The following is a 26,510-nucleotide window of genomic DNA, read 5'->3' as shown; positions in this document are numbered from 1 at the left end:
TTAGCAGGGAATATATTAGATATATACATGTAGCAAGAAAGTTTAATTGCCTAAGAAGCTGCCGAGCTGGTTCTTTAGGATTTTGATTACGTCGGCAGCGGCAGGAAGGAGCAGGTGCTGATAATGGAGGCTTTGACTTACGCTGCTTGCAGTCGCGGCCGATCCAACCTGGGGGCATGTGCATTCCCCAGTGACGGGGTTACACTGAGCATCGGTATGACAGCTGCATTGCAGCAAGCATTCTTTCCCATGGTAACCAGCGGGGCAAGCTGAAAAGAGATAAGCGTGCAGCACTTGTCACTTAGATCTATCAGCTCAGACAAAGGCATCTGTTCCACGTGAAAGAGAGCAACTGTGGTCATGATCCACTCATTACAGATCACTGGGCAGAGAGGTCCTGGAAAGTCATTTAGCTCAGGGCAGAATCACCTGCCTCTTACTGTGCATCCTTAGACTGCGCTGCAGCTAAAGGTACCATAACAGGCAGCTGCGAGTCAGCGCTGGCTTTCTAAACTTCGGAGCATTCGTTTAAAACTTAAGCTCTTAAGCTCCGTGTTTTATATTGTAAACTGCCTTGTGATCCTCAGATGAAAGGCAGCATAGAAATTTAATAAATAAAACAAAACAGAGCTGGGCTGAACTGATCCGGCCGTAGATCTGCTGGATCTTGAGCTGGTCTTGCCGCAGTAAGGTGATGGCATTGCGCCCAGTCCAGATCCAATTACTGCGCCAGCCCAGCGTGGGTGTAATAATAATAATAATAATAATAATAATATATTTATACCCCGCCCACCTAGCTGGGTTTCCCCAGCCACTCTGGGCGGCTTCCAACAAAATATTAAAATACAATAGTCTATTAAACATTAAAAGCTTCCCTAAACAGGGCTGCCTTCAGATGTCTTCTAAATGTCTGGTAGTTTTTCTCTTTGACATCTGGTGGGAGGGCATTCCACAAGGATTGCACCAGAACCTCCAGCCCCACACTCCACTGCAAAGCCCCACAAAGTTCCATGGGCAGCCTTGGTTTTATTTTACAGTGGTACCTCGGGTTAAGTACTTAATTCATTTTGGAGGTCCGTACTTAATCTGAAACAGTTTTTAACCTTAGCTTTAGCTAATGGGGCCTCCTCCTGCTGCCACACTGCCAGAGCCCGATTTCTGTTCTTATCCTGAAGCAAAGTTCTTAACCTGAAGCACTATTTCTGGGTTAGCGGAGTCTGTAACCTGAAGCGTATGTAACCTGAGGCGTATGTAACCTGAGGTACCACTGTATTTTAAAAGCACAGAAGTTTGTGCTCCGTTGCCCTGTCCCCCCACCAAGCACAGAAGATTGCAGACTTACAAGCATTGCAGTATTTCCCAGTGTATCCTGATGGGCATTCACACGTCCCAGTTACTGGGTGACACAGCCCTCCATTCTCACAGGGTTCGCAGACAGAGTGGCAGTTCACACCCCAGGAACCCTCAGGGCAATCTAAAAAGACAAAGTGTAAGGAATCAGTAATATATTTTACAAGAAACAGTGTTAAGAACAAAATGAATGGTGCATATATAAGAGAAGTCCCCATTTTCCAAGGGATGTGATTTCTACAGTTCCTTAATTTATTTCTAGACCACTATAACATAAAACATCAAGGTGGTGCATGCTGCTAAAACAAAACATAGCTTCAAAAATATTTAATTTTTAAGCAACCAATTAAACATTCACTTTGCCTGCCTTTTCTATGGAGGTCACCTACTAACTCTCTCTCTCTCTCTCTCTCTGTGTGTGTGTGTGTGTGTGTACACGCACACATACACATACGTTTATTGGGAAGAAAGTCCCATGGAGTCAGATTACTCGTTATTCTTATTATATTAATTTATGAATCACTTTTGACACAAGTCTTGGGGTGGTTTACCAACATGCAATCAAAGCAAGTAAAAATAGGTTTTTAAAGAAATGATACAGAGAACAACTAAAAATAGGTTTAACAAACTATACAAATAATCATCCACGGCAGAGACTTAACATATACATCCAGCTGGAAAAACTTACTGAAACAAAAATGCATTTGGAAAGATGGCTGCTGTATCTCAGCAGAGATACTGTTCATACAGAGCATGCAATATGTATGATTGCAGCCTTACGTTTCCAAGGGGAACCCCCCCCCCCAAAAAAAATCTAAATCCATGTAGATGAATAGAATTTCAAATCTCTTTAGGGGTTAAATTTTGGAAGCCGGACAAACATTCCTCTTAACTCTGAGTGTAGCAGAGCAGCTTTACCCTCTGGACATCTGGTCTTTAGATTACGTGATAGTTTGCAATTCACGCTAAAAGTACGAGCTAAACAGTATTAAAAACAAGCAAAGAGACAAAGACTGTGGCTATAGTAACAAGGCCATCGGAGGCATCAGAAAGCATCCACAGTCGCAACTGAAACAAGCAAAACACGCAGCTTTCAATGTAAGTGCTATTGACTTATGACACAGATAGATGAACATTTATGACAAGACTGCATATGGGATATAAAAATAAACCTGTGCAAAAACGTAATTCCAGCATCTTAAAAACATAGTTTTATACTATTTTTACTATTTCTTGGGGGGGGGGAAATATATCAGGGGATTCTGCTGGGCTGTATCTAGGAACCATGAGTGTCCTGGCCCGGTTCTGCTCTTATTCCACCCTGCATTTGAATTTCATCCAACACCATTCAAGGAGCCAGCAGCAGTGACCACTTCCGTTGCTAGGTATGCCCCTGTTGTTTCTGACATCAGTCTCTTTCTCCTCTTGTTTATGGCCATGTTTGCAGCTTGGCATCCCTTGATGCATAGGTAAAGGTAAAGGGACCCCTGACAATTAGGTCCAGTCGTGGCCGACTCTGGGGTTGTGGCGCTCATCTTGCTTTATTGGCCGAGGGAGCCGGCGTACAGCTTCCGGGACATGTGGCCAGCATGACTAAGCCGCTTCTGGCGAACCAGAGCAGCGCACGGAAACGCCGTTTACCTTCCTGCTGGAGTGGTACCTATTTATCTACTTGCACTTTGACGTGCTTTTGAACTGCTAGGTTGGCAGGAGCAGGGACTGAGCAATGGGAGCTCACCCCGTCGTGGGGATTCGAACTGCTGACCTTCTGATCGGCAAGACCTAGGCTCTGTGGTTTAACCCACAGCGCCACCCGCGTCCCTCCCTTGATGCATAGCTAGCACCAAAGACACATATCATCTGTCCAACAGCCATGCTGATCCTATGGATTCTATGGGGTTTAAGACAAATGCATGGAGGATAAAGCTATAATTGGCTATTACCGGTACTAGCCAGAATAACTATGTACTAGTATTTCAATGTCAGAGGCAATATGCCTCTGAATACCAGTTCCTTGGAACCACAAGGGTTATGGCATATTCATGACCTGCTTGCACATCTGGTTCTCAGCATCTGGTTGGCCATTTGGTTGCGTGACCAGGGTGCTGGAGCAGATAGGGCTTGGCCACAATAAGGGTTCTTCAGTTCTTTTGCTTCCATTCTGCAATGAGACTTTTATATCAGCTTGCTTTTGATCCCATGTTTTCCTTTAATCTATTTCTCCCCACTACTTTGCAAATCGCTTGAGGTGCGGTCTCCGGGAGAGACACACACCACTCAACTGCCGGTCTTCCACTTTGCCACTTGACAGCAGAAGGGCGAGTCCAGCAGAACTGAATACAAAGAGGAGTCGCTCATCTAGCAGGGTGTGCGAGATATAAGAGAATGGCCTATCAAAGCACGAAGAATCCTGGACTCGCTGAGGCTACTTTGATTGCATAGAACTGCAGCGTTGGATTTTGCTGGCTAAAAATTGGAAAACACAAGAAGTTCCAACAGTGGAGGAATGGCAGATGAAGACAATGGACTTTTGGGAGCTAGCCGACCTGACCGGAAGAGTCTGTGACCAGGAGGAGGAGGAGTACCAGGAGGAATGAATGAAATTTAAAGACTATTTAGCTAAATATGCCAAGATAACTTAAATAGAAATACTTGCAAGTACCAGATTGGCTTAGAATTTAAATATGCTATATGTTATAGAATAATATATCTGAAATTAAAATGAAAAGAAAGACTAAGTAAATTTTATGAGAAATTAGTTTTGGAAAACTGTTACAATGATATACATAGAAACTCAGCCAGGGGGATTTGAGGAAGTCATCTAACAATGTTAACAAAAGTGGAACTATTATAGTTTGGATGTTTGTTTGTTTGTTATTTGTGTTTTTTATGTTTGTTATAAATTTGGAAAATCAATAAATTTTTTGGAGGGGAAAAAAATAGAACTGCAGCGTTGGAAGGGACCACTAGAGTCATCTAGTCGAAACCCCTGCAATGCAAGAATCTTTTGCCCAATGTGACCCTGAGATGAAGACTCTGTGAGCTTGTGGTTTCCCCACACCTGATTAAAAAGAAAAGGCAGAAGCAAAAGTTCCCCACTCAGTTCTCTCTCTCTCTCTTCAAAAGCATGCCTCCAAGTACATACGGTTTAGGCAATTTTCTCCATAGAAGCCTGCAGGGCAAGGGTGTCTGCATCTCCCAGTTTCATGGTCACACAAGGACAAACCAGGACAGCTGCACCTCTGTTGACAGGAAGCTCCGTAAAAACCAGGGATGCACTCTGGAAGAAAAAGCATGCAAGACTGAACGGTCCTCGTCATCGTTTCATGACTGCAACATTCAGTAGCTCCTTGCAAGTGTGGATGGACCATAAGCAGGACTTTCATTAGCTTAACCAAAAAAAACCCCAAAACATTTCTGTTATGCACTGAGTTGAATAGGATTCAAAATGCAGCAGTCTGATTGGTCCTAGAACAATAGGATTCAGAATGCAGCAGTCTGATTGGTCCTAGAACAATAGGATTCAGAATGCAGCAGTCTGATTGGTCCTAGAACAATAGGATCCAGAATGCAGCAATCTGATTGGTCTGCAATCCAGCTCCAGGTGGAAGTGAATCCGCAACCTAATTGGCCTACAGGAGAATCCCGGAATTAGCCAATCATGTGGGGCCCATTATGTAAATACTGTATATAAAGCAGACACTTTGGGGGAACTTCCATTCCTCGCTACTATGAGCTGAATAAAGAGCATGAAATCCACACTCGACTCCGAGTATATTTCAATTTCCATGGAAGTGTGGGATGGGTTTTAATGGGTAGGAAAGGATATATTGATTGCACATGTGTGAGTTTCAAAATCCTTGGCAGAGAAATTAAAAGCATAGGAACTGGGCTGTAAAGCCTTCTTCTAAGCAAGGCTCCCCACTTCCTTACCCTGCTTAACAAAGAATTAGACAATCACCTGTAAAGCAAGTTTAAAAATAATATTTACTTACTTTATAATCATGCATTGGTTCACAGCAAAGACAGCAGTAGAAACTATGCAGGCAAAATACTTATATTTACATTATAACCAGCTTCACGCATGTGGCTGGAGCTGGAGTAAGCATAGGGATGCCTGACTTCACGGCTGGTCGAAGATTAGAGAGTGACAGGAAGTAGTATATGTTCGTTCCTCTCCAGGGGAGGAGGGGAAATGATATCACACAGAACCCTCTCCAACAATTGCATTTCTATGGTCTGAGTATCTGCCCGTATCAGCAATACAGCTCTCTAGTTAGCTCTGTGCTAACTAGCAAGAATATGCATTTTTAGGTTTGGCTTCTAAACCACAGGAAGCACCATAAAAACAACTGCTGTCGTTGGATGAGGAACTGCATGTGTTAGGGATGCTTGAGGAATTAGATCTTTGCAGATTCCTGTATGAAGCGAATCTGGATGAATGAGTGGATCAGAACTTAATTATCCACGGGCTCTTGCACTTGCCAAAATTATGATACCATCCTCAGCTCAGAAGAAATATCAACATCCATATAAAATGCGTATTTTGAGCAAACATTTATTGAGAAACACACATTTTAAGAAGGAGAATGTTATCAAATACCATGTTTTCATAGGGTGACATCCCATCTAAGTCATATTCAGAGCAAACCCATTGAAAACAATGGACTTATGTAAGCCCATTGATTTTAATGGACCTACATCTGTGTATGAAACAGGAAGCTGCCTTATACTGAATTAGACCATTGGTTCATCTAGCTCTGTTTGCCATGGAGTCCCTGGGGTTTCAGGCAGGGAACATTCCCATCCCTACCTTGAGATAAATGGTAAATGGACCCCCTGACCATTAGGTCCAGTCGTGACTGACTCCGGGGTTGTGGCGCTCACCTCGCTTTACTGGCCAAGGGAGCCGGCGTACAGCTTCCGGGTCATGTGGCCAGCATGACTAAGCCGCTTCTGGCTAACCAGAGCAGCGCAAACTGCTAGGTTGGCAGGAGCAGGGACCGAGCAACGGGAGCTCACCCCATCGTGGGGATTCGAACCGCCAACCTTCTGATTGGCAAGTCCTAGGCTCTGTGGTTTAACCCACAGCGCCACCCGCGTCCCTACCTTGAGATGCTGGGGTCTAAACCTGTGACATTGTGCGTAATGGGATTAAAAAAAAAAATTAAAACCACAGGTTATTGCAGAAAAGGGGTGAGTCAAGCTCATGAGTATGTATGTATGTGAAAGTGACATGGACAGAAATGGACTGTGAAAACGGAGGTTACAGACGTGGTTCTGCTTTATGATCCAAACTGCTAGGGCTACACAGCTTTTAAAAAAGTTAAAATTCTGCCATTCAGTGAATGGATTCAGTCCCATCCCCAATAATTCTCCTGCCCCTGCTAACCAAACTGCTAATCAACAGGATTCTTTCTATTTTTTAAGGACTGCTGGTGAGCAACTGCAAAACGAGAGAAATTTTGCCTTATTTAACTATTTATTTTTCAGTTAAAAAAAAGGAAGAAAGGCTTAGAATCACAACAGTAAAGTCAAGTACTTAACACATGGAAGGAATATGTGCTGCAAAATTAATAAAGAATATTGCGGAGAAAGGAATTGAGACAGATAGCAAAATGCATACCTCTTTGACACTTGCTCCCTTCGTAGCCTGGTCTGCAGGTACAGGTACCGTTTCTGGGATCACAAACCAGGGTGTTCTCCTTCAAACAGAGGCACTCCTCTGAGCAGCCAGCTCCAAAGACCCATTTGGGACAGGCTGCAGTCAGATTAAAGTGAGCTGTTAACACTGTTGCTAGGTTGGCATGCCTAACATGGAGCAATAAATTTCCGACGCAGAACAGAATAGCTGCTTAAGAAAGCATGACTGAATGGAAGGAAGAGAAATGTTTCTGATTACTAATGGCCACTCAGTTTAAAACATTGTAGCTGTTTCATTGTATCACCTTCAGTAAATAAAATCTGCATATATTTGCATGGGATCAAAACCAGTAGTTTTGAAGAAGCAGTTGTGATCACACATGCTGCAATATTTCCTTTTGTGTAAAGGAGAAGCTCCTTTAAGGTGCTACGCACTATTTTTTGTCCTACTACTCTGGCATTACTTGCATTGAAAACAAAACAATTTAAAAAAACAAAAATCAAGGTGCATGCACCTTTCGAGGTGAAAGAAAGATTTCTCTATAAAGAACTTAGTTGGTTGCAACCCATGGTTTTTATAACTGTTTTCAAAAATCAGTTTGAAAGGTGCCTTGAGCTATGGAATAAGGTAGTCAGATTTAAATAAACCAATAAATAAAATCTATGCATCCTTGTTTGACTGAAGGGCATTTTGCAAGAGCTGTATTGTATTGCTGAGGACTTAAAAACATTTTATATAGCATTCTGTATGGCTTGACTTACTTAGATGGCAGAAGCGACCATATAGCCCAGGGTCACATAAACAGGCTCCATACAATCTGTGGCAATATCCATTGTTAGCACAATTACATTTCTTGTTGCAGTGTTTCCCAAAGCGTCCTTTGGGGCAACCTGATAGATATTCCAAAAAAGGAAGAACAACACAATACAAATAGGAGTCAATGTGCAAAAAAAGCAAGCAAGCATATTTTTCTATCTATCTACCCATCTATTTTTCTATCTACCAGTACGTTTCCGAGCACAATTCAAAGTGTTGGTGCTGACCTTTAAAGCCCTAAACAGCCTCGGCCCAGTATACCTGAAGGAGCGTCTCCACCCCCATCATTCTGCCCGGACACTGAGATCCAGCGCCGAGGGCCTTCTGGTGGTTCCCTCACTGCGAGAAGCAAAGTACAGGGAACCAGGCAGAGAGCCTTCTCGGTAGTGGCACCCGCCCTGTGGAACGCCCTCCCATCAGATGTCAAAGAGATAAACAACTATTTGACATTTAGCAGATATCTAAATGTTTTTAAGTGGGAAGTTTTTAATGTGTGACATTTTAATCTTTTTTTAAATCTTTGTTGGAAGCTGCCCAGAGTGGCTGGGGAAACCCAGCCAGATGGGCGGGGTTCAAATAATAAATTATTATCATTTTTATTAACCTTTCTATAAATAGTAAGAGTGTGTATACTGCAATCTTGCTTTACACTCCCTGCATGCATTTGGTTCCTAGCATACAGCAAGATGCATGACAGCATGGCAGTGTTCAGGCAGTGCTATTAGATCATGGGTAGGCAAACTAAGGCCTGGGAGCTGGATCCGGCCCAATCGCCTTCTAAATCCGGCCTGCGGACAGTCCAGGAATCAGCGTGTTTTTACATGAGTAGAATGTGTCCTTTTATTTAAAATGCATCTCTGGGTTATTTGTGGGGCATAGGAATTCATTCATCCCCCCAAAAAATATATATATAGTCCAGCCCCCCACACTGCAGACCACGTTTGCTGCAGGATCCATGGGTGCTACTGCTTATACACAATTGATGTAGCATTATGTCCCCACACCACCCCCATGGCACTCATCTGGAGCCCTCTGTGCCATGCCACTTTGCCCCTGTAAATTGTAAAAAGTGGGAAAGGAATGGTAGGAAGAGCTTCTGGTAAATGCCATAGCAAGGGCAAGGAAACTCTGGATTCGTTTCACATCAGGCCAGGGTCTGGAATCCAATGCAAAACAGATCTGCGGGGTGGAGACTCCTAAAATCCAGTGCCTGGCCCCCATTTTCCCAAAGTTTGCCCCAGCAAATAATGGACTGTTCTGCTTACTGCACCCTGCCGTATTTGAGCCTCTACGCTGCACTTTCGGTGCCAATTAAAAAAGCTAGTGCCAACTCCACAGGCAATCATAAAGACACCCAGCTGGAAATGATGTAGAGGAAAACAATAAAATTCTTACCATCTTCACAAAACTTTCCATTAATTCCTGGTGGGCAACGACACCACCCTGTTACCGGATCGCAGGATCCTCCGTTCTGACACTTGCAGAGGCTGCTGCAATTTTTCCCATAGGTCCCCATGGAGCAGGCTGCAAGGCGAACGAGCAACACAGTCTTCTAACCGCATTAAGGACCAAGAGCAATTATGCTTCAGCTATCATGTCGAAATGAGGCAAAGCTATTAGAGGGCATCTTAAAACAAACAGTCCGGATATTATGCCATGCCAGTTTCTGCGGGTGATAATATTCATCTGCTTCGTGTTTGCTACTGAAATAGACTAGAAAATGTGCTGTTGATGTAGCCATGGGATGCAAAGAGAAGGAGCCATGACTTGCTCTCTTGTGGGGGTTTGGCTGTTTCTATTTCCCCATAGAATTTCACAAGTTCTGGCTGAAAACTAAGGGCTGTGCCTCAGAGAGACCTGATGGACATCTGTCCCTTGCGGGCTGCTTCTCTCCCACAAGATAGAGACAGGAGCCTTTTTGGAGGAAGATGGCTTGGGAGGGTACAAATTAAGGCATATACCTCTGGGCAGTGGGTGTTTCTAAGGGCTTATCCACACTTCCTGTTGTTTTCCCCAAGTGAAAAACCACCCTTTAGTGCTCAATCGGCACAAACAGCAATTGAGTTTTCTGCGGATTGCTGTTTGTTCCTATTTGAAGCTAAGGAGAGGATTTCCCCTGGGAAAGGAATGGTGCAATGGGAAAACCACTCAGACACATGCCTAGAAAGAGGAAAACTGCTCAGATCCATGCTTCTTAGGCCCGGGACAAGAGAAAGTATGGACAAGCCCTGAGTGTCTTAGAATCCTCCTCTAATCTGACCAGCACTATTAAAGGGCACAGAGGTACGTAGGGCAGACTGATGAGCACTACATGCCATACCAGTTGCAGCTTTCAGACTTATAAAATTTATTTTTAGTGCTGAACACAGATATAGGTAGGGGCAGCAAACAAGCAACTCAAAGGGATAAATGTTTCCTTGAACTACTTTAGCCTTGCAGTGATTGTCCATTGCAGAGCTAGCCCTAAGAAGTAGACTGCAAGGAAACCCCATCTCCACACCTGTCTGTGGAATACAATGAGTGACCTTTTGTCAAAGTGGTGAAAGCAGAAGACAGACAAAAAGTTGCTTTTCAAACTGATGCTGCTCGTAGCTGATCCTTTTCTTTGAAGATTTGACCGATATGATTGGGTGTTGGTTTTTTTGCTGGTGGAGGGGAAGCAGATTGCACATCACTTGCAAATTTGGGTCTACTAAATGGACCAGTGAGCTTTGAAACTGTTGATCACTTACAGTGGATGAGAGTAGATCTAGATGGAAAGGTGCACTATTATTGCCACTTAATGGGCCTTTTTAGGTTGCCTCTCGCCTGGAGAGGAAGTCTACAGGAGATTAAGGGATAATATGTGTGAGACCATGTCCCTGGATCATCTTTTGTGGTTCCTTAGAATTTGATCGCATCAGCCTGCTGCCAAGGCAGATGCAGGGGCAGTTTAATAGCCAGGTAATGGATCAAAAAGTTCTTTCTGCATCACAGAAAGTATCTCACCTGTGTCTTATTGCCACTGCAAACTGACACTCAGTAGTCTTAAATCTGAAGAAGGGGATTGAAATGAATGGGACTTGACACCAAAACAAATGAAGGCACACACAGGAACCCTTAAATAAATTTGCTCTTCTGTGACAGGTATGCGTGCAGACCCAGCATGGTGAAAGGCAGTGTGATGACCCCCAAAGGTCTCACCCACAGCTCACATCAATAGATAAGGCCCACTGAAATGCATCTCTGCAATTCACAGGGAATACCTGGCTGTCATATCAATGTGGAAAGTATGACCCAACGACAAGCAGACAGAACCCACTAGTGTAGCAATTACCGTATTTTTCGCCTTATAGGACGCACTTTTCCCCCTCAAAAAATGAAGGGGAAATGTGTGTGCATCCTATGGGGCGAATGCAGGCTTTCGCTGAAGCCTGGAGAGTGAGAGGGGTCGCAGCGACCCCTCTCGCTCTCCAGGCTTCAGGAAGCTATCGGCAAGCCTTGGGAGCCCGCGGGAGTTCCCGCCAGGCTCCCACGGCTTGCGGAGAGCTGCCTGCATCCTGTAGCCCGGGCGCCCTGAGCAGTCGCCTCCGGGCTTTGGGTAGCTCTGCGCAAGCCGCAGGAGGGCTCCCACGGCTTGCGGAGAGCAGCCTGTTCTGGGGGCTGGGGAAGCTCGGACTTCCCCCGCCCCAGCCCCGCACCTGAGGAGAAATATTTTTTTCCCCTTTATTTCCTTTATTCCCCCCCCCCAAAAAAAAACTAGGTGCGCCCTATGGGCCGGTGCGCCCTATGGTGCAAAAAAACGGTATGTCTTTAAACTGGACTAGAGGATCATGGGTTCAATTTCTCACCAAGTCATTGAGCTCATTGTGGGTGGCCTTGAACAAGTCACTATCTCTCAGCCTTAATGGGGGTAAAATAGGATAAACACATTGTTTAATGCCCTCGACAGAAGTGTAGGCAAAATTCAGGACCCCACCTTTGTTCAACATTTATATGGTTTGAGCAAATTCTTATTCAAGTCATTTGCTGAGCTCACATGTGCAGAGCTGTGCAATCTGTGACCCATCAAGCCAATGCCAGCTGAAAAACAGTCAGATTGTTTGATTATTATTTTTAACCCATCCATCTGAAAGGTGGTATACTCTGATCTTCAAATCTAAGCAAAGTGATTGGACAAAGTAGACGTTTTATTTATTTAATTTATATCCTGCACCTTAGTTACCAAAATCTTGTTCGAGCTGGGCTCACCCTTGTTAGTGTTCAAAGTGGATTTAAATAGTAAGAGGTATACTCACTTTCATTACATATAATGCCAGTCCACCCAGGTGGGCAGTCACAACTACTGTTGTCACTGTTGCATTTCCCCCTGTTCATACAGTCAGAGCAACTCAAGCTGCAGTCACTGCCAAACATGTTATGCAGACAAACTGAAATTAAAAAGCACAAGTGTCAACTCGCATGCCAGGCTTGGCTATTTCAGTTTATTCTGTACATGTTTACTGCCAGCAACTACTTGCAGCCAGGGGCTATATCATTCAAGAGAAGGAAACAGAAACACAGAGAGCTGCAGAAAAGTGTCACTGCAGAAGTTTCCCCTTCTTTCCTATATCCATTTATTTTTCATTTTTGAAGCATGCCAATCCAGAACAAATCCCTCCCACTCAAAAACTGCACAACAAATGGCATTATGAAACATTTGTTCTAATAGCCTCTTTTTTTCCTGTTATAAGTCCTTGCCGTAATGTTAAATGTGAATTCATAGAATCACAGAATTGTAGAGATGGAAGGGACCTCAAGGCTCATATTCTATTCAAACCCTCTGCAATGCAGGAATTCCTTGCATTCAGCAGTAATTGCAAGGGATCACTCCTGTTAGTCTATGCAATAAAGCAAAACCAGTCTTCACTGAAAGCACAGCTCTTTTTCTGACCTCTGCTGACTCTTAGCTGGGTTGTCAGTGTTTCCATCAGAACAGTATGCTGCAATCTCCCATACTACTCTTCCTCCATACATGCCCCCAGATGTTTTCCAGTTTTTAGCAATGGTGATATGGACTGCTGTTTTTTTAAACTCACATTCCTTCCAGGTCCACTGGAAACAGACGATATGGCTAACTTAGGATCACAAGGAACTGTTTGGTGTGTCACCTCACCTCTCACCCTAAGAGCATAAGGACAGCATGCAGGATCAGGCCAATGGCCAACCAGAGGCCTATGAGATGCCAAAAAGCAGGACCTGGATGCAACAACACTCTTCCTGCTTGCGGTTCTCAGCAACTCTCGTTCAGAGGTATTCTGCCTCCAGCAGCATAGGCAGAACAGAGTGATTATGACTATGTTCTAGTAGCTCCAAAATTTTATAATTCTCCTTTCTTTCTGGGCTGATTTTTTTCATTCCCTGGAAACATGTTACTTACATGCTTGCTCTCTGCAAAAAATTAAGTGTTAAGTCGTGGGTTGACATAGCAGCCGGCACAGCGATTTCTTCCAGTAGCTCTTTATTATGGTAAGCTGGAATAGAACTGACACGAACAGCTCAGCCGGCCTGTATTTATAGGCAGCCGGCTGTCAACATTGTAACCACAACAGCCCAGAGTTCCCGCCTAAAATAACAGACGCGGACCTGAGTGAAAACTATCTACAGACCTGAGTGAAAACTATATACAGTATCCCCCTCTTGGCCCAGGGTGAAACTACACTACATAACACCCCTCCCCACCGAGATAAGGCGTTAGTTACAATCGTAATGGTTTCCTTATATACAACACTACGCGTAATGGTTCAATTAAGCACAAAAGCATATCGGTTACATTTCCCATACTTAGACCAACAGTGATACCTGTCCAACAACATAGTCCTTTAAATAAGTTGGGCGCTTGGAAACTCTGCCAGACCGCCGGGGACTGGTAGCCAAGTCCGGAGGGCCACACAGTTCTCGCTGAGGCTGTGGTGCGACCCTAGGTGGCATTGGAACCAACTCCCCTGGATCCGCTGCTGTGGGTGGAGCCTCCGCAAGTGGAGTGGTCTGAGTCTGTTCTGAAACGGCTTGGTTCGGCTCCACGCTGGCAGTTTGCGAGGGAGGTGTAGGTGGGGCCTCGCCATCTGTACGTGTCTCTTCTGGAGCCGCTAGTGCAGTTGGGGGCACCTCGGTAGTGTCCAAGTCTCCAACCCTGCGCCTAAGCTGGTCTATATGCCGTCGCCACAAGCGTCCGTCTTCGAGTGCCACCTGGTACGAGCGAGGTCCAGTGACTCCCACTACTGTGGCTGGCACCCAAGGGATGTCCCCCACATAGTTCCGGGCAAAGACCTGGTTTCCTGGGACAAATGACCGTGGTGCGTTGGCACAGCCTGGGGGTTCAGCCACGGCAAAGTCTGGGTGTAGCCGGTCGAGCGGTGACCTGAGGCGGCGGCCCATAAGCAGTTCAGCAGGACTCCTCCCTGTGGCCGCATGAGGGGTGATGTGTTGCACGAACAAGTATTCGGCGACCCGCTCATGCCAGTCTCCCCGGTCCAGGCGCGCCAGTGCCTCTTTTGTCGAGCGCACCATTCTTTCCGCTTGCCTGTTGCTGGATGGATGAAAGGGTGCCGTTAGGGCATGGCGGATGCCCAGTCCCAAAAGATACCGCTCAAACGTGCCTGACGTGAACTGCGGTCCGTTGTCAGAGACAAGGACATCAGGACACCCATGCGTTGCAAACAGGCCTCGCAGCACCCGGATGACAGCTTCGGTAGTGGTGGAGGGCATCAGGGCGACCTCCAGCCATTTGGAATAGGCGTCCACCACTACCATAAAGGTCCGGCCGTGAAAGGGGCCAGCCAGATCGATGTGCACCCTCGACCAGGGTGTCTTTGGCGTCTCCCAGGTGTGTCCCTTAGCTGCCGGTGGTGCAGGCCTCGACTCCTGGCACGCTTGACAGGCGGACACCCAGGCAGTGATGGCATCGTCCATATTAGGCCACCAGATGTAACACCGAGCCAACGCCTTCATTTTGACAATTCCCGGGTGGCCAACGTGCAGAGCCTCCAGGACGCGCTGACGGAGTCCCTGGGGAATCACGACGCGGTCTCCCCACAGCAGGCAGCCGCGATGAGCTGAGAGTTCATGTTGTCTGGTTGCGAAGGGCTGGAACTCCGATGCAAAAGGCCCTTGTGGCCACCCCCTCCACACCCAGTTGAGCACCCGGCTGATGGTGCGATCCTGGGCAGATGCGGAGGCCACAGTGGCAGCCGATACAGGTGCTGCCGGAAGATCCTCAATCAGAAGGAGCGATGAAGCTGGAGCCGGGTCTTCCACAAATGCTGGAAGAGGGCAACGGCTGAGGGCGTCGGCATGGCCCATCGATTTTCCCGGGCGATGGATGAGCCGGTAGTGGTAGGCAGCCAGGAAAACAGTCCATCGCAGCATGCGTGGTGAGAGGACCGGTGGAGTTGGACGATCACCGGCGAGGAGGCCCAGGAGTGGCTTGTGGTCAGTGATGAGGTCAAAAGTCCTGCCATAGAGGTATTCATGGAACCTCTTCACTCCAGCCACAAGTGCCAATGCCTCCTTGTCGAGCTGGCTGTAATTCCGTTCCGTCGGAGATAGTGTCCTGGAAAAGTAGGCGAGCGGTGCTTCTCTTCCATCTGGAAAACGGTGACTAAGGACAGCACCGATGCCAAAAGGGGAGGCGTCGCAGGCAAGGACCAGCGGCCTGGATTCACTGTACTGTACCAGCACACTGTCAGAAGAAAGGAGAGCCTTGACCGCGTTGAAGGCCGCCGTCTCCCGATGACCCCAGGCCCAAGGCGTCTTAGTGCTAAGGAGTCGGTGAAGAGGCTCAGCCACTGTGGCTTTGTGGGGCAGGAACATGTTATAAAAGTTCAGCAGCCCCAGGAATGCCTGCAACTCCGTTTTGTTCTTTGGGGTGGGGGCCTGCTGGATAGCGCGGATCTTGGATGTGGTTGGATGAAGACCGGAGGCATCGATAAGATAGCCCAGGAACTCTACCTGTGGAACGGCGATCTGGCACTTCTCCCTCTTTACCTTGAGCCCGGCCTCCTGGAACCTGGTCAGCACGGCACGGAGGCGCTCGAACAGCTGCCGGTGTGAGTCTGCAGACACCAAGACGTCATCAAAATATGGTACCACGCCCGGAAGCCCTTGCAGGAGACGCTCCATAAGGCTTTGGAAGATGCCAGGAGCCACACTCACCCCGAACTGCAACCGGCGGCAACGGAATGCCCCCCGGTGGGTGACGATCGTCTGGGCTTCAGCAGTGGCATCATCGACTGGCAGTTGTTGATAGGCTTGGGCAAGGTCCAGCTTAGCGAAGACCTTACCCTCACCCAGGGAATGCAGCAGGTGTTGGACAACAGGAACCGGATAAGCGTGCTGCTGAAGTGCCTTGTTGATCGTGCACTTGTAGTCAGCGCAGATTCTCACCGACCCATCTGGCTTGACCGGCGTGACGATGGGGGTTTCCCACTTTGCGTGGTCAACCGGCTCCAAAACTCCTTGGGCAATCAGTTTGTCCAGTTGTTCGTCCACCTTAGCCTTGAGAGCAAAGGGAACCCGGCGTGGCTTTAGCTTGATGGGGGCGACTTGTGGATCAAGGCTAAAGGAGATGGGCGTACCTGTATATTGGCCCAAGGTGCCGTCAAAAACCTCGGCAAAGTCTTTGACCAGACCCTCAGTCTCTGCGTTAGAGATGCAGTTGATGCCGGTGACTTCCAGGCCGAGGGCATCAAACCAGTCTAGCCCTAGGAGGCTTGGCCGCTGACCTTCGACCACCACCAACCGGAGCAGGCCCGAAAAATCCTTGAAGGCAATCCGGAACCGGCCAACGCCTACCACGGGAATGTCGTTTCCCTGGTAGTCTCTCAGGTGTACGCGGTGAGAGTCGAGTTGCCTTTTGGACACTCTGGGTACCAGTCTTTTGATGGTGCTCCATGACACGATGGACAGGACAGACCCGGTGTCAATCTCCATGTCACATGGAGCTCCTTCAATGAGCACCGTGACGTTCAGCTTGCGTCGCGTAGGCGAGTCGGTTTGGCCAATCGTGGTTCCAGACGGGCAGCGGCAGTTGGTGAGAGCGAAACAACTTTCCTTGGCAGACTGGAGTGAAGACTTGGACTTGCGAGTCGATGAAGGGGGGGTGTCAGACGGAGCCGATCGGCAGACCTTAGCGATGTGGCCCCTTCTGGAACACTTCCTACAGATGGCGTCTCTGAATCGACACTTGGCACGGGAATGGTTGCCTCCGCAGCCAGCACATTCCGGTTGGCCCTTGGACTTCGGTTGGAACTTCCTGCGCTCCCGCTTTGTCTGGTGCACGTCATCGTCTTCACTGGAGGATGCCTCCTCACTGCTGGCCTCTTCATGATGCACCGGAACTGGCTCCCTAGCAAGACGCGGGCTGCTGGACTTGCGGATCTCCTGGGCGGAGCGTTCAGCAGCTTCTGAGGCCACAGCCTCCTCAATGGCTTTCTGTAGCGTGAGGTCTGGCTTGGCTAGGAGGCGCCGTTGCAGATGGATGTCCCGGACCCCGCAGACGATTCGATCCATCAGGGCATCGTCTAAGTCTCGGAACTCACAGTGCATTGCAGCCTGTCGCAGGGCGGTGGTGTAGTTGTTGATTGACTCCCCCTCTGCCTGGTTCCGGTGGTAGAACGCATGGCGGGCAGCAATCTTGGACGGCTTTGGTGCGTAGTGGTTGCGGAGCTTCTCTTGGATTGTGTCCCATGGTGTTGCCTGGACTGCCTCAGGCGCAACCAACGCTCGGGCCGTCTCAAACACCTCAGGCCCACAGAGGCTGAGGAATAGGCCCCGCTTCCGATCCTTTGATACTGCTGTCAGCTCGTTGGCTTGGAGGTAGCAGTCGAACCGAGCGAGGTAGGAGTCCCATGATTCAGAGGCTGGCGCAAACGGCGGTAGAGGCACAAGTGAAGCCATGATTCCGATGCCGGCGTGAAGGGCGATGGATGGAACACAGTGCTCTAGCCAGAACAGTCAGCTCTGAATTGGTTCTGCCCAGTGATTTCGCTCAGTGATTTCGCTCTGTGATTCAGCTCAGTGATTCAGCTCAGTTCAGAGGCTGGCCGCATCTGGCTGTGCTCTGATGTCCATCTATCCCACCCTCGTCGCCAGTGTTAAGTCGTGGGTTGACATAGCAGCCGGCACAGCGATTTCTTCCAGTAGCTCTTTATTATGGTAAGCTGGAATAGAACTGACACGAACAGCTCAGCCGGCCTGTATTTATAGGCAGCCGGCTGTCAACATTGTAACCACAACAGCCCAGAGTTCCCGCCTAAAATAACAGACGCGGACCTGAGTGAAAACTATCTACAGACCTGAGTGAAAACTATATACAGTATCCCCCTCTTGGCCCAGGGTGAAACTACACTACATAACATTAAGATTTTAGAAACATTCTCTCACCAACTTGGTGTGCAACAGTGAGCTCTCCACGAATCTCCTCTTCCTCCTCATCATAGAAAGAATCTAGGGAGGTACTGAAGTGAAGGAGCTGAGGTGGTCTTCTGAAGCGGAAGCCAGGAATCCGGGCAATCTCCAGTTCTTCTTCTTCCTCCTCTTCCAGCTTATCGTCATCTAATGGTGATATCAGAGATACAAATACTTACATTTTCATCTTATTAAGTCCCATAAGCTTTATCCTATTTGTTGTTTACATCACTAAACAGGTGCTGCTACTATTATTAATAATAGGAAACAGAAACATTACAATCAATGAAAGCTCTTCAGACTACTCAGATGACAAAACTACCCTGCAATGATGACTCTCTCACCCCCGGGGTAGTTTAGTTGCCTGTATCATCCTCCAAGAATCAGGGGGGGGGGGAATCCCTACATATAAGGTGCAGATGTATGGTTTAACAACTATATATACATATATTACACTTGAACTGAAACTCTTGCTAGCATGGAGGTACTCTCTCTGTATTTGGAACTGGAAGGTAATAGGTGTTACCGGTTAAATATTTTGCCCTTCCTGGAGGCCTTAGAGCAGGGGTGGGGAGCCTGTGGCCTTCCCAATGTTCTAAGACTCCAACTCCCATCAGTCTCAGCCATGGCTAATCATAGGTGATGGGAGGTGTAGTCCAGCAACACCTGGAAAGCCACAAATTGCCCATCTTTGTCTTAGAGAGTCAGTAGTTCATGGTGTTGTGCTTGTTTATTTTTGTTTAGTTTGAGTTGAATTTTTCATGTGCTAAACGTGCCCTCTAAATTGCTCATCCTTAGAACAACATGAGATTTTTTTGCACTTCATTGCTCAACCCATTTTAAGGTGGCTGATTAGACAAGCTGCTTCTCACTTGTAGAGAGCAATCTTAGTTTCTTTGTCTTTTGAATTAAAGATGCCTACCCAAGCAAGTTGTTATCCATCAGCCTTAAATTCCATTGGATTCAGGGTGACTTGTATGTGTTTCTGTCCCTTAAGCCCAGCCATAGCAAAGCTACAAGATTTATAAATAATCTCAGATGTGGAATTTGAACTGAACACAAAACAGTGTCTAGGGATTACATATTTAGCTTTAGAATAAACAATCATTAAATTATAAACGCATATAAAAGCTACACACACACACCATCATCACATCACCATCACCATCAGGCTATAGATGACATTTTAACACTGAAACATATATTTAAAAGTCTGATTGAAACAGAAGATAAATGTTTTGGCTTTATATTACAGATTCAACATAACCACTTTGGGAATTTTAGAATTACGCTTAGCTTCTCAATATAACGAGGATTTGAGTAATATCTAATTTGCTGAAAATGAGACAATTCAAACAAACCTCATTTTTAATAGATTATGTGCTATTAAGACGCCTCACTCTGAATAAGTAATGCCATTATCACTTCCAAAAACCATGGCTGGTAATTGGAGTTTTCCTTCAAATAGAGCTCCTAACGATACGGAATAACTTACAGATGCAAGACTGTCCATTGACACTGCTGAGCCTGTATCCTTCGTCACATGTACATTCATAGGAACCCAAAGAATTAATACAATATTGGTCGCAGCCATCAGTGTCAGATAGGCACTCGTCCACATCTAGGAAATTAAATGAGGAGTAAACCTTGGATGCAAAAACCCAATTTGGATCAAGAAGAAAACTGTGCTGAACTCCTGTTCAGAACTTCAGAATGGCTATTACTGTTATCTATTCCGATTACCTTGGTTATTAGTACATTCAGTTGTATCCAACATTAGAGTTAAGCTGTTTGAATTAATGGGCATAAGTTAATTGTTGTCTATTAGCTTCAATGAGTCTAATATGAGTTTGATTCACACTGGATACAACCCATTGATATTACCTAGATAAAATCTGCATTTCCCACCTTCTGAAATGCCCAGGCAGCTTGCAAGCATAATTTGAAACAACTTCCATTTAAAATCCAATTGAATAAACATTAAACAAAACCATGCAACTTAGAAGCAAAGCCAAGCGTATCAAATGTCCTTCGCTGCCCTTCCTTGCCTGGGAGCACATAACAGGCTTCTGTTTCCTTTCCTTGCCCCTCATTCCCACTCACATTATTTCCCCACCACCACCACATTCATTTTTTTGGAACTACCTATTTTTTTTGCAGCTAACCATGGTATCATATCTGCACTTCAAATTGCAGTTTTGAACGATGCACAGTCAGCAATATTGCTATGCCGTGGTTAGCTCTGGAAATGAAAGGAGGGAGAACCTGCATATCAGAGTAAAGGGAAGAGAAGCCTGGGAGCCATTCCTAATCTCCTAACTGCAATTGGGAAATTAGGCAGGGTTATATCCGCCCAAGGTGGCGCTGTGGGTTAAAACACAGAACCTAGGACTTGGTGGTTCGAATCCCCGTGACGGGGTGAGCTCCTGTCCCAGCTCCTGCCAACGTCAAAGTGCAAGTAGATAAATAGGTACCGCTCCAACGGGAAGGTAAACGGCGTTTCCATGCGCTGCTCTGGTTTGCCAGAAGTGGCTTAGTCATGCTGGCCACATGACCCGGAAGCTGTACGCCGGCTCCCTCGGCCAATAAAGCGAGATGAGTGCCGCAACCCCAGAGTCGGTCATGACTGGACCTAATGGTCAGGGGTCCCTTTACCTTTACCTTTTATATCTGCCCCAAAAGCACCTGTAGTCTGCTTGCTACTGGCACAAGGGGTAGGGAAGCTGCTACTGAACTACAACACCCATGATCCCTGGCCACCAACTGTGCAGCCTGGGGTTGATGGGAATTGGAGTCCAACGGCAATGAGCAGGCTACAGGTTCCCCACCATCACATGAGCATGTTTCCTGAGGTCTTCTCAGGAGCAGGCGCACATCAGCACTGCTTGCGAGACCTGAGGTGACAAACACAATGAACGGCAAAGCAGATCCCCGTGGAATGTTTGCTCGGCATTTCTGCAAAAGGCCTCCTGAGTGCCTTGCCCAGTGCCTGGCGAATTTAAATTACCATCACATTCACAGCCGTCCGGATGAAGCCGAAAGCCTGCCTTGCAGCTGCATTCGTAGCCTCCGATGTAGTTGATGCAGAATTGTGAGCAGCAGGCATCTCCAGTCACACATTCGTCCAGGTCTAGAAGAAGAAGAGTTTGGATTTGATTTCCTGCCTTTCACTCTCTTTAAGGAGTCTCAAAGCGGCTAACATTCTCCTTTCCCTTCCTCCCCCACAATAAACACTCTGTGAGGTGAGTGGGGCTGAGAGACTTCACAGAAGTGTGACTGGCCCAAGGTCACCCAGCAGCTGCATGTGGAGGAGCGGAGACGCGAACCCGGTTCCCCAGATTACGTGACTACCACTCATAACCACTACACCACACTGGCTCACAGGAAGGATGAACAAATTCTTCACAATGCCGTAGAAGTAGTTTATTTATTTTTAAAAATTATTTTTACTAGCCATTTCAACATAGCAATTTATCAAACCATATAATCGCAATATTTCCCCCCCCCCTTTCCACCACCTTCCAAGCCCTGCTCATCCACCATTGGACAGCTGACACCATCATCCTAATTATCAGATTCCTTCTCTACTGTCTTTTAGCACATTCCTCTTTCTAAATGGAGATTTGTACCTCAGTTTGTAACTATATGAGATTTGAACTGATTTTATGTATGTGTTGTTGTTTTAAACTAACCAACTAGATATGTATAGACATAGATATATAATTATATAGGTTTTCATATATGCAATAAATTTTATTATTATATATTGTTTTATATTATATTGTTTTATATTATTTAATTGTTTTATAAATATGTTTGTTGCAAATTGCTTCAGATGCCTCATAGAAAAATAAACATCATATCATATCATATCATATCATATATCATATCATAAAAACCCCTTTCTTGTAATTTGAATCCATTGGCTTGAGCCCTAATTTTGGGGCTTGATTCCAACCTCTCCTTCCCCATTGTATCTTCACAACAATTCCTCCACGGGAGATGAGGAAGACAGGGACCAAGGAAGAAAGTCTATCTTGAGATCACTGAGTGAGCTACATGGGCTAAGCAAGAATTTGGACCCAAGTATTCTGGGTTCAAGTTTAGAATCCTATTCCCAATACTATATTGGCTCTACCAATCTCTCTTATTAAGACAGTTTTAAGACACACCAAAGTAGCACATGTGAAGCAGCTTTAATACCCTTAAACTGCCATGTAGAAGCCGAGTATTAGCATTATATTACTAGGAACAGGCACTGCTGAATAGAAATCCCCTTTGCTATGAATACGCATGAATTCTTTGGACAATTCATCTTGCCAAAAATCTTAGACAGAATACAAATACAACTGTGAAATGCTTCCGGCAAAAGTCTTCTCAGATGAAAATATTAACTTTTTAAAGGCAATTATATAATTCCTGGAAACTTGATAACCACTATATAATTCCTGGAAACTTGATAACCACTATCACATGGTTCCTCTGCTACAGCTGGAATTGCATGGGACCTAAAACCCCTGATGTAATTAAGGTGAAACAAGGTCATTGAATGAATGGATGGATGAATAAATAAATAAATAAATAAATAGAAGTACAGATTGAGCCAAGCTGATTGGCTACCCAAACGGTGACCAGTCAATGCTGAATTTGCAAAGTTCCATGAATGAAGAAACAAGAAAAGAGAAAGGTCAGTGTGACAATTAACCTTGGAAAGGGTGCTAACATTCTTGGGGGATCTAGTCGAAACAAGGAAATAGGGAAAACATGCAATCAATCCACGGAGGCCGGAGGCCAGCATGAAATCGATTAATGCAGGTTTATGGACCAATACCATTGTTTTTTCCTTCAAACGTCACAAAGAAGCTTGCAGGCAATGTTTCAGATCATATCTATGCTTCTGGTTCTCTTAATACTCACTTGTGCATTGAAACCTGCCATCAGTTAGCGGGAAACGCTTCTTGTCCCCTTTGCATAATGGTGTTTTTTTAAAAACAGCTTGTGCTGGTGGAGATTGTAATCTCCTTTGGGCAGAGACCTGTCCTCCTATACAGGAAATCCTCATTTTGCATGGGGGTTCAGTTCCAGTGGTATCCACGTGTCAGCAGAGCATGCGTAACCCTGGTCCATCCCGCCTCATTCCTCCCCTTCTCGTGATGTCTTTATGACATTTTGGGGCTACTTCTGGGTTTGGCGCTGTGTGTGCGTGCACGATCGCATGTCATTCAAATGCGTCTAAACCAGGAGTGGCCTATACTCTGCAAAGTGGCAAATGCACATTCATGGCACTGTATAGCCTAGAATTGGCTAACCTGTGGCACTCTAAATTGGACACCAAATCTCATCAGCTCCAGACAGCATGTCTAATAGTCCAGAAGGATAGAAGTTGCAGGTTCCACATTCCGGATATAAACTAACAAGCAATTATATCTACATTTGCTACAATCTTTTCTCTCCCAGAATGGCCACAGGATTCAGAAAACAATCCTAACAAATGTTGAGTATTTATATGCCAAAATACGTGATCTGCTTCTACGTGATCTGCAACTATAAAGTCAATCAATATTTAATATTTATATTTAATATTAAATATTAATCAATATTTAAAATACATTCTAACATTAACACATCCCTAATTGAAATATACAACAAAACTATCAATTAAAATGTGTGGCAATTAAAAGAGGTTTTTTTAAAAAACACACACAACCAAACAAGTTAAAACAATGAAATCACAAGTCCAGTTCAGGGGGATGCTTCCCTAAGCAGATGTTTCTGCTTAGTGTTGGAACCGGTGGAATGCCAATACTGATGGGGATTCTCATGTTTCATCAGGGAGGGCTTTCCACAACACTGGTGCTACCAGTGAAAAAACTTGCCTCCATTGTTACCACATAAAACACCTTAAGTACTCTATATTCCAAATATTATATAAACACAGTCTGTTGCAGCTGCTTCATTTCTTATAGTGTAAAATAAAGTGCTTATAGTGTAAAAGAAAGCTTTCAAAAGTAAGCCTGCTGCTTTGTTAACTGTAGGTGTGGAATATTCTGCACTTTCCCCTCTCTTGAAGCCCTCCTCCTTTGGCGATCATCTGCGTGACTCTGTGTGTATCTGAGCTCTTTATTGCTATCAATTCTTCCCATTCCTTGTTAAATAAATACTGTTCTTTTGACAGTTTTTGTGCCAAATGAAATAACAACAACAACTTCTATGGTTTGGAGTGCATGGCATTGCCCTCCTTAACCACGTAATCCTGTTCTGTAAACCCAGGTCCCAAAATCCCCCCACCCAATAATAGGTTTTGTGGGGGGAAAGAGTTGTTAAAGTGGTATAGTGGAACCTTGGTTTTCGAGTGTCTCGGAAGCCGAACGATTCGGAACCTGAACGCTGAAACCCAAAAGTAATTGCTGCCATTTTTGAACACGCCTTGGAAGTTGAACAGCTTCCAAAGCGTGTTTCTCCATTTTTTCAATGGATTTTGTTCCATAGTTTTCGGACGTTTTGGAAGTCGAATGGTCTTCTGGAATGGATTACGTTCAAAAACCGAGGTTCCACTGTATAAAGCCAGTGCAGGTTTGTAGTCTAACAAGGGGACACACTCCTTTGAAGAGCTGTCTGCATTTCCTTATACATCACCTGTGCATGTCTTCCCATCTAAATCCAAGCGGTAACCTTGGTTACAAGAGCAGAGTGGACCGTTGGTGGAGTGCTCACAGTGATGAAGGCAGCCTCCGTTATCATCTTCACAGCTGTTGACAATTTCCATTTCAATGCCTTTCCAGAAAAGAATCAAATCATTGCCAATCAATAAATAAAAATGAGAATCGTAGTAAGTTTGCTGCACGTGGGCTCTAGAAGAAAACAATGCAGTTCCTGCCAGCCCCTTCAGGGATACTCCATTGCATTCCTCCCCCACTGGTTCTCCATTTGCCTCCCGCAACAATCTCAGCAATTCCATGCCCAGTGAAATTGCTCAGTCTGTTTTGCGGTTTCTCCCTTAGCCCAAGAAAGATTTTCTGTACTTTAGCAAAACTTGCAGTTCCTCTAACGCTGCTCCTACCTCCCTCTTGCTTGCAGCTGGTGCCATTTTGGCTACATAAAGATCTGCATCACTCAGAGGGTTAGTATTAGCAAACTATATTAGCTTCTAGGATGTCCTGTATCTTTAAGTGGAACACAAGAGTTTCAGCACTTGTTGTTTCGGCTGCATACACACAATATGAACCCTGGGTATGGTAGATTAAGAATGCTGGGAATTATAGCACTGTGAGGTGTAAACTACAGTTCTTGTAATGTATATGCAGACTTTTCCTATCCTTGGGCCACAAGCCAAACCAAAAGAACAAAGAGGTTAAGAGGGAAATATGCAGGAAAAATATGCACACATTGAACCAAAATATCTATCAATATACAATAAATGACACTGATGAACCTGATAACATACCAATGCATATCAAAGGCTCAAACATGTTTCAAACTCACGACGACTTCTTCAGTGGAAAATTATATAGTTATTAAAAAACAAAGCTAGACATGCGGGCTATTATAAAACCCAAGGTCAAAGAGGCTGGTTACATTTGTAGTGTCGGGGGGGGGAATATAAATTGCTCAGTGTAACTAGCTTCCTGCTGAAGAAAACATTCTGTAGTTTAAACACATTCAGGCCTTTGAAATCTTTTTATATAATGCATGCACCATATTGCTATTTTATGAGGCTCATCAATGTTATTCGTTGAATAGTCATAAATTTTTAGTTCAGAATATAAATTTAATTTGTTAGATTAAGCATTATTTCTCCATATTTTCCCCACCTGTCTCCACCTTTTCATCCATGTGATCTCATAATTTTTATGGTCAAGCACGGAGCTTTGGACTGAGTAGGCCAAGCCACTGTTTTTATATCACATTTCAGTCATGAATCGGTTAGGAAAAATGAGGGCTAACATATATGAAGTAATTATGCTTTTGTTTAAAACTGCCGTATGGCATGCAAAATCAGGAGAGATGAGATGGACGTGGGGGTAAAATCAGCCTTAAAACATGGAGTCTGAAGTGAACACGTACTTTGGGTGACTACGGGAATGTTTGAACTCATTATAATTCACTATATATTGAAGACTGGTCAACAGCACTGTTTGCCTCTTGAAATGCAGGCGACAGAGTTCAGAATTCTGAATTTGCACTCATGATTGCAGAAACCATGTCTCAGCACGAAGGCCTCTGCAAAATCCAGCATTCAAGCACTGAGGTACAGTGGTACCCCGCAAGACGAACG

At 45.4% G+C, this 26,510-nt stretch overlaps 1 protein-coding gene across 1 annotated transcript in view; it reads right to left on the bottom strand.

Annotated features, from left to right (window-relative positions):
• The window catches only part of LOC310707446 (uncharacterized protein), a 214,180-nt gene that overhangs the window by 49,515 nt on the left and 138,155 nt on the right, over positions 1 to 26,510 (bottom strand). Inside the window, 12 exon segments of the mRNA XM_083504656.1 lie at positions 142 to 174; positions 177 to 269; positions 1,343 to 1,474; positions 4,496 to 4,630; positions 6,977 to 7,111; positions 7,756 to 7,884; positions 9,206 to 9,334; positions 12,088 to 12,219; positions 18,212 to 18,388; positions 19,731 to 19,856; positions 21,243 to 21,365; positions 24,872 to 25,009. Of these exon segments, the coding sequence (XP_083360782.1) occupies positions 142 to 174; positions 177 to 269; positions 1,343 to 1,474; positions 4,496 to 4,630; positions 6,977 to 7,111; positions 7,756 to 7,884; positions 9,206 to 9,334; positions 12,088 to 12,219; positions 18,212 to 18,388; positions 19,731 to 19,856; positions 21,243 to 21,365; positions 24,872 to 25,009 (1,482 nt within the window).

Source organism: Podarcis liolepis, assembly GCF_965112155.1.
Source record: "Podarcis liolepis genome assembly, chromosome: 5".
Classification (NCBI taxonomy): Eukaryota; Metazoa; Chordata; class Lepidosauria; order Squamata; family Lacertidae; genus Podarcis; species Podarcis liolepis.
The sequence above is the reverse complement of the archived record's forward strand: the minus strand, read 5'-3'. Positions and strand labels throughout refer to the sequence as shown.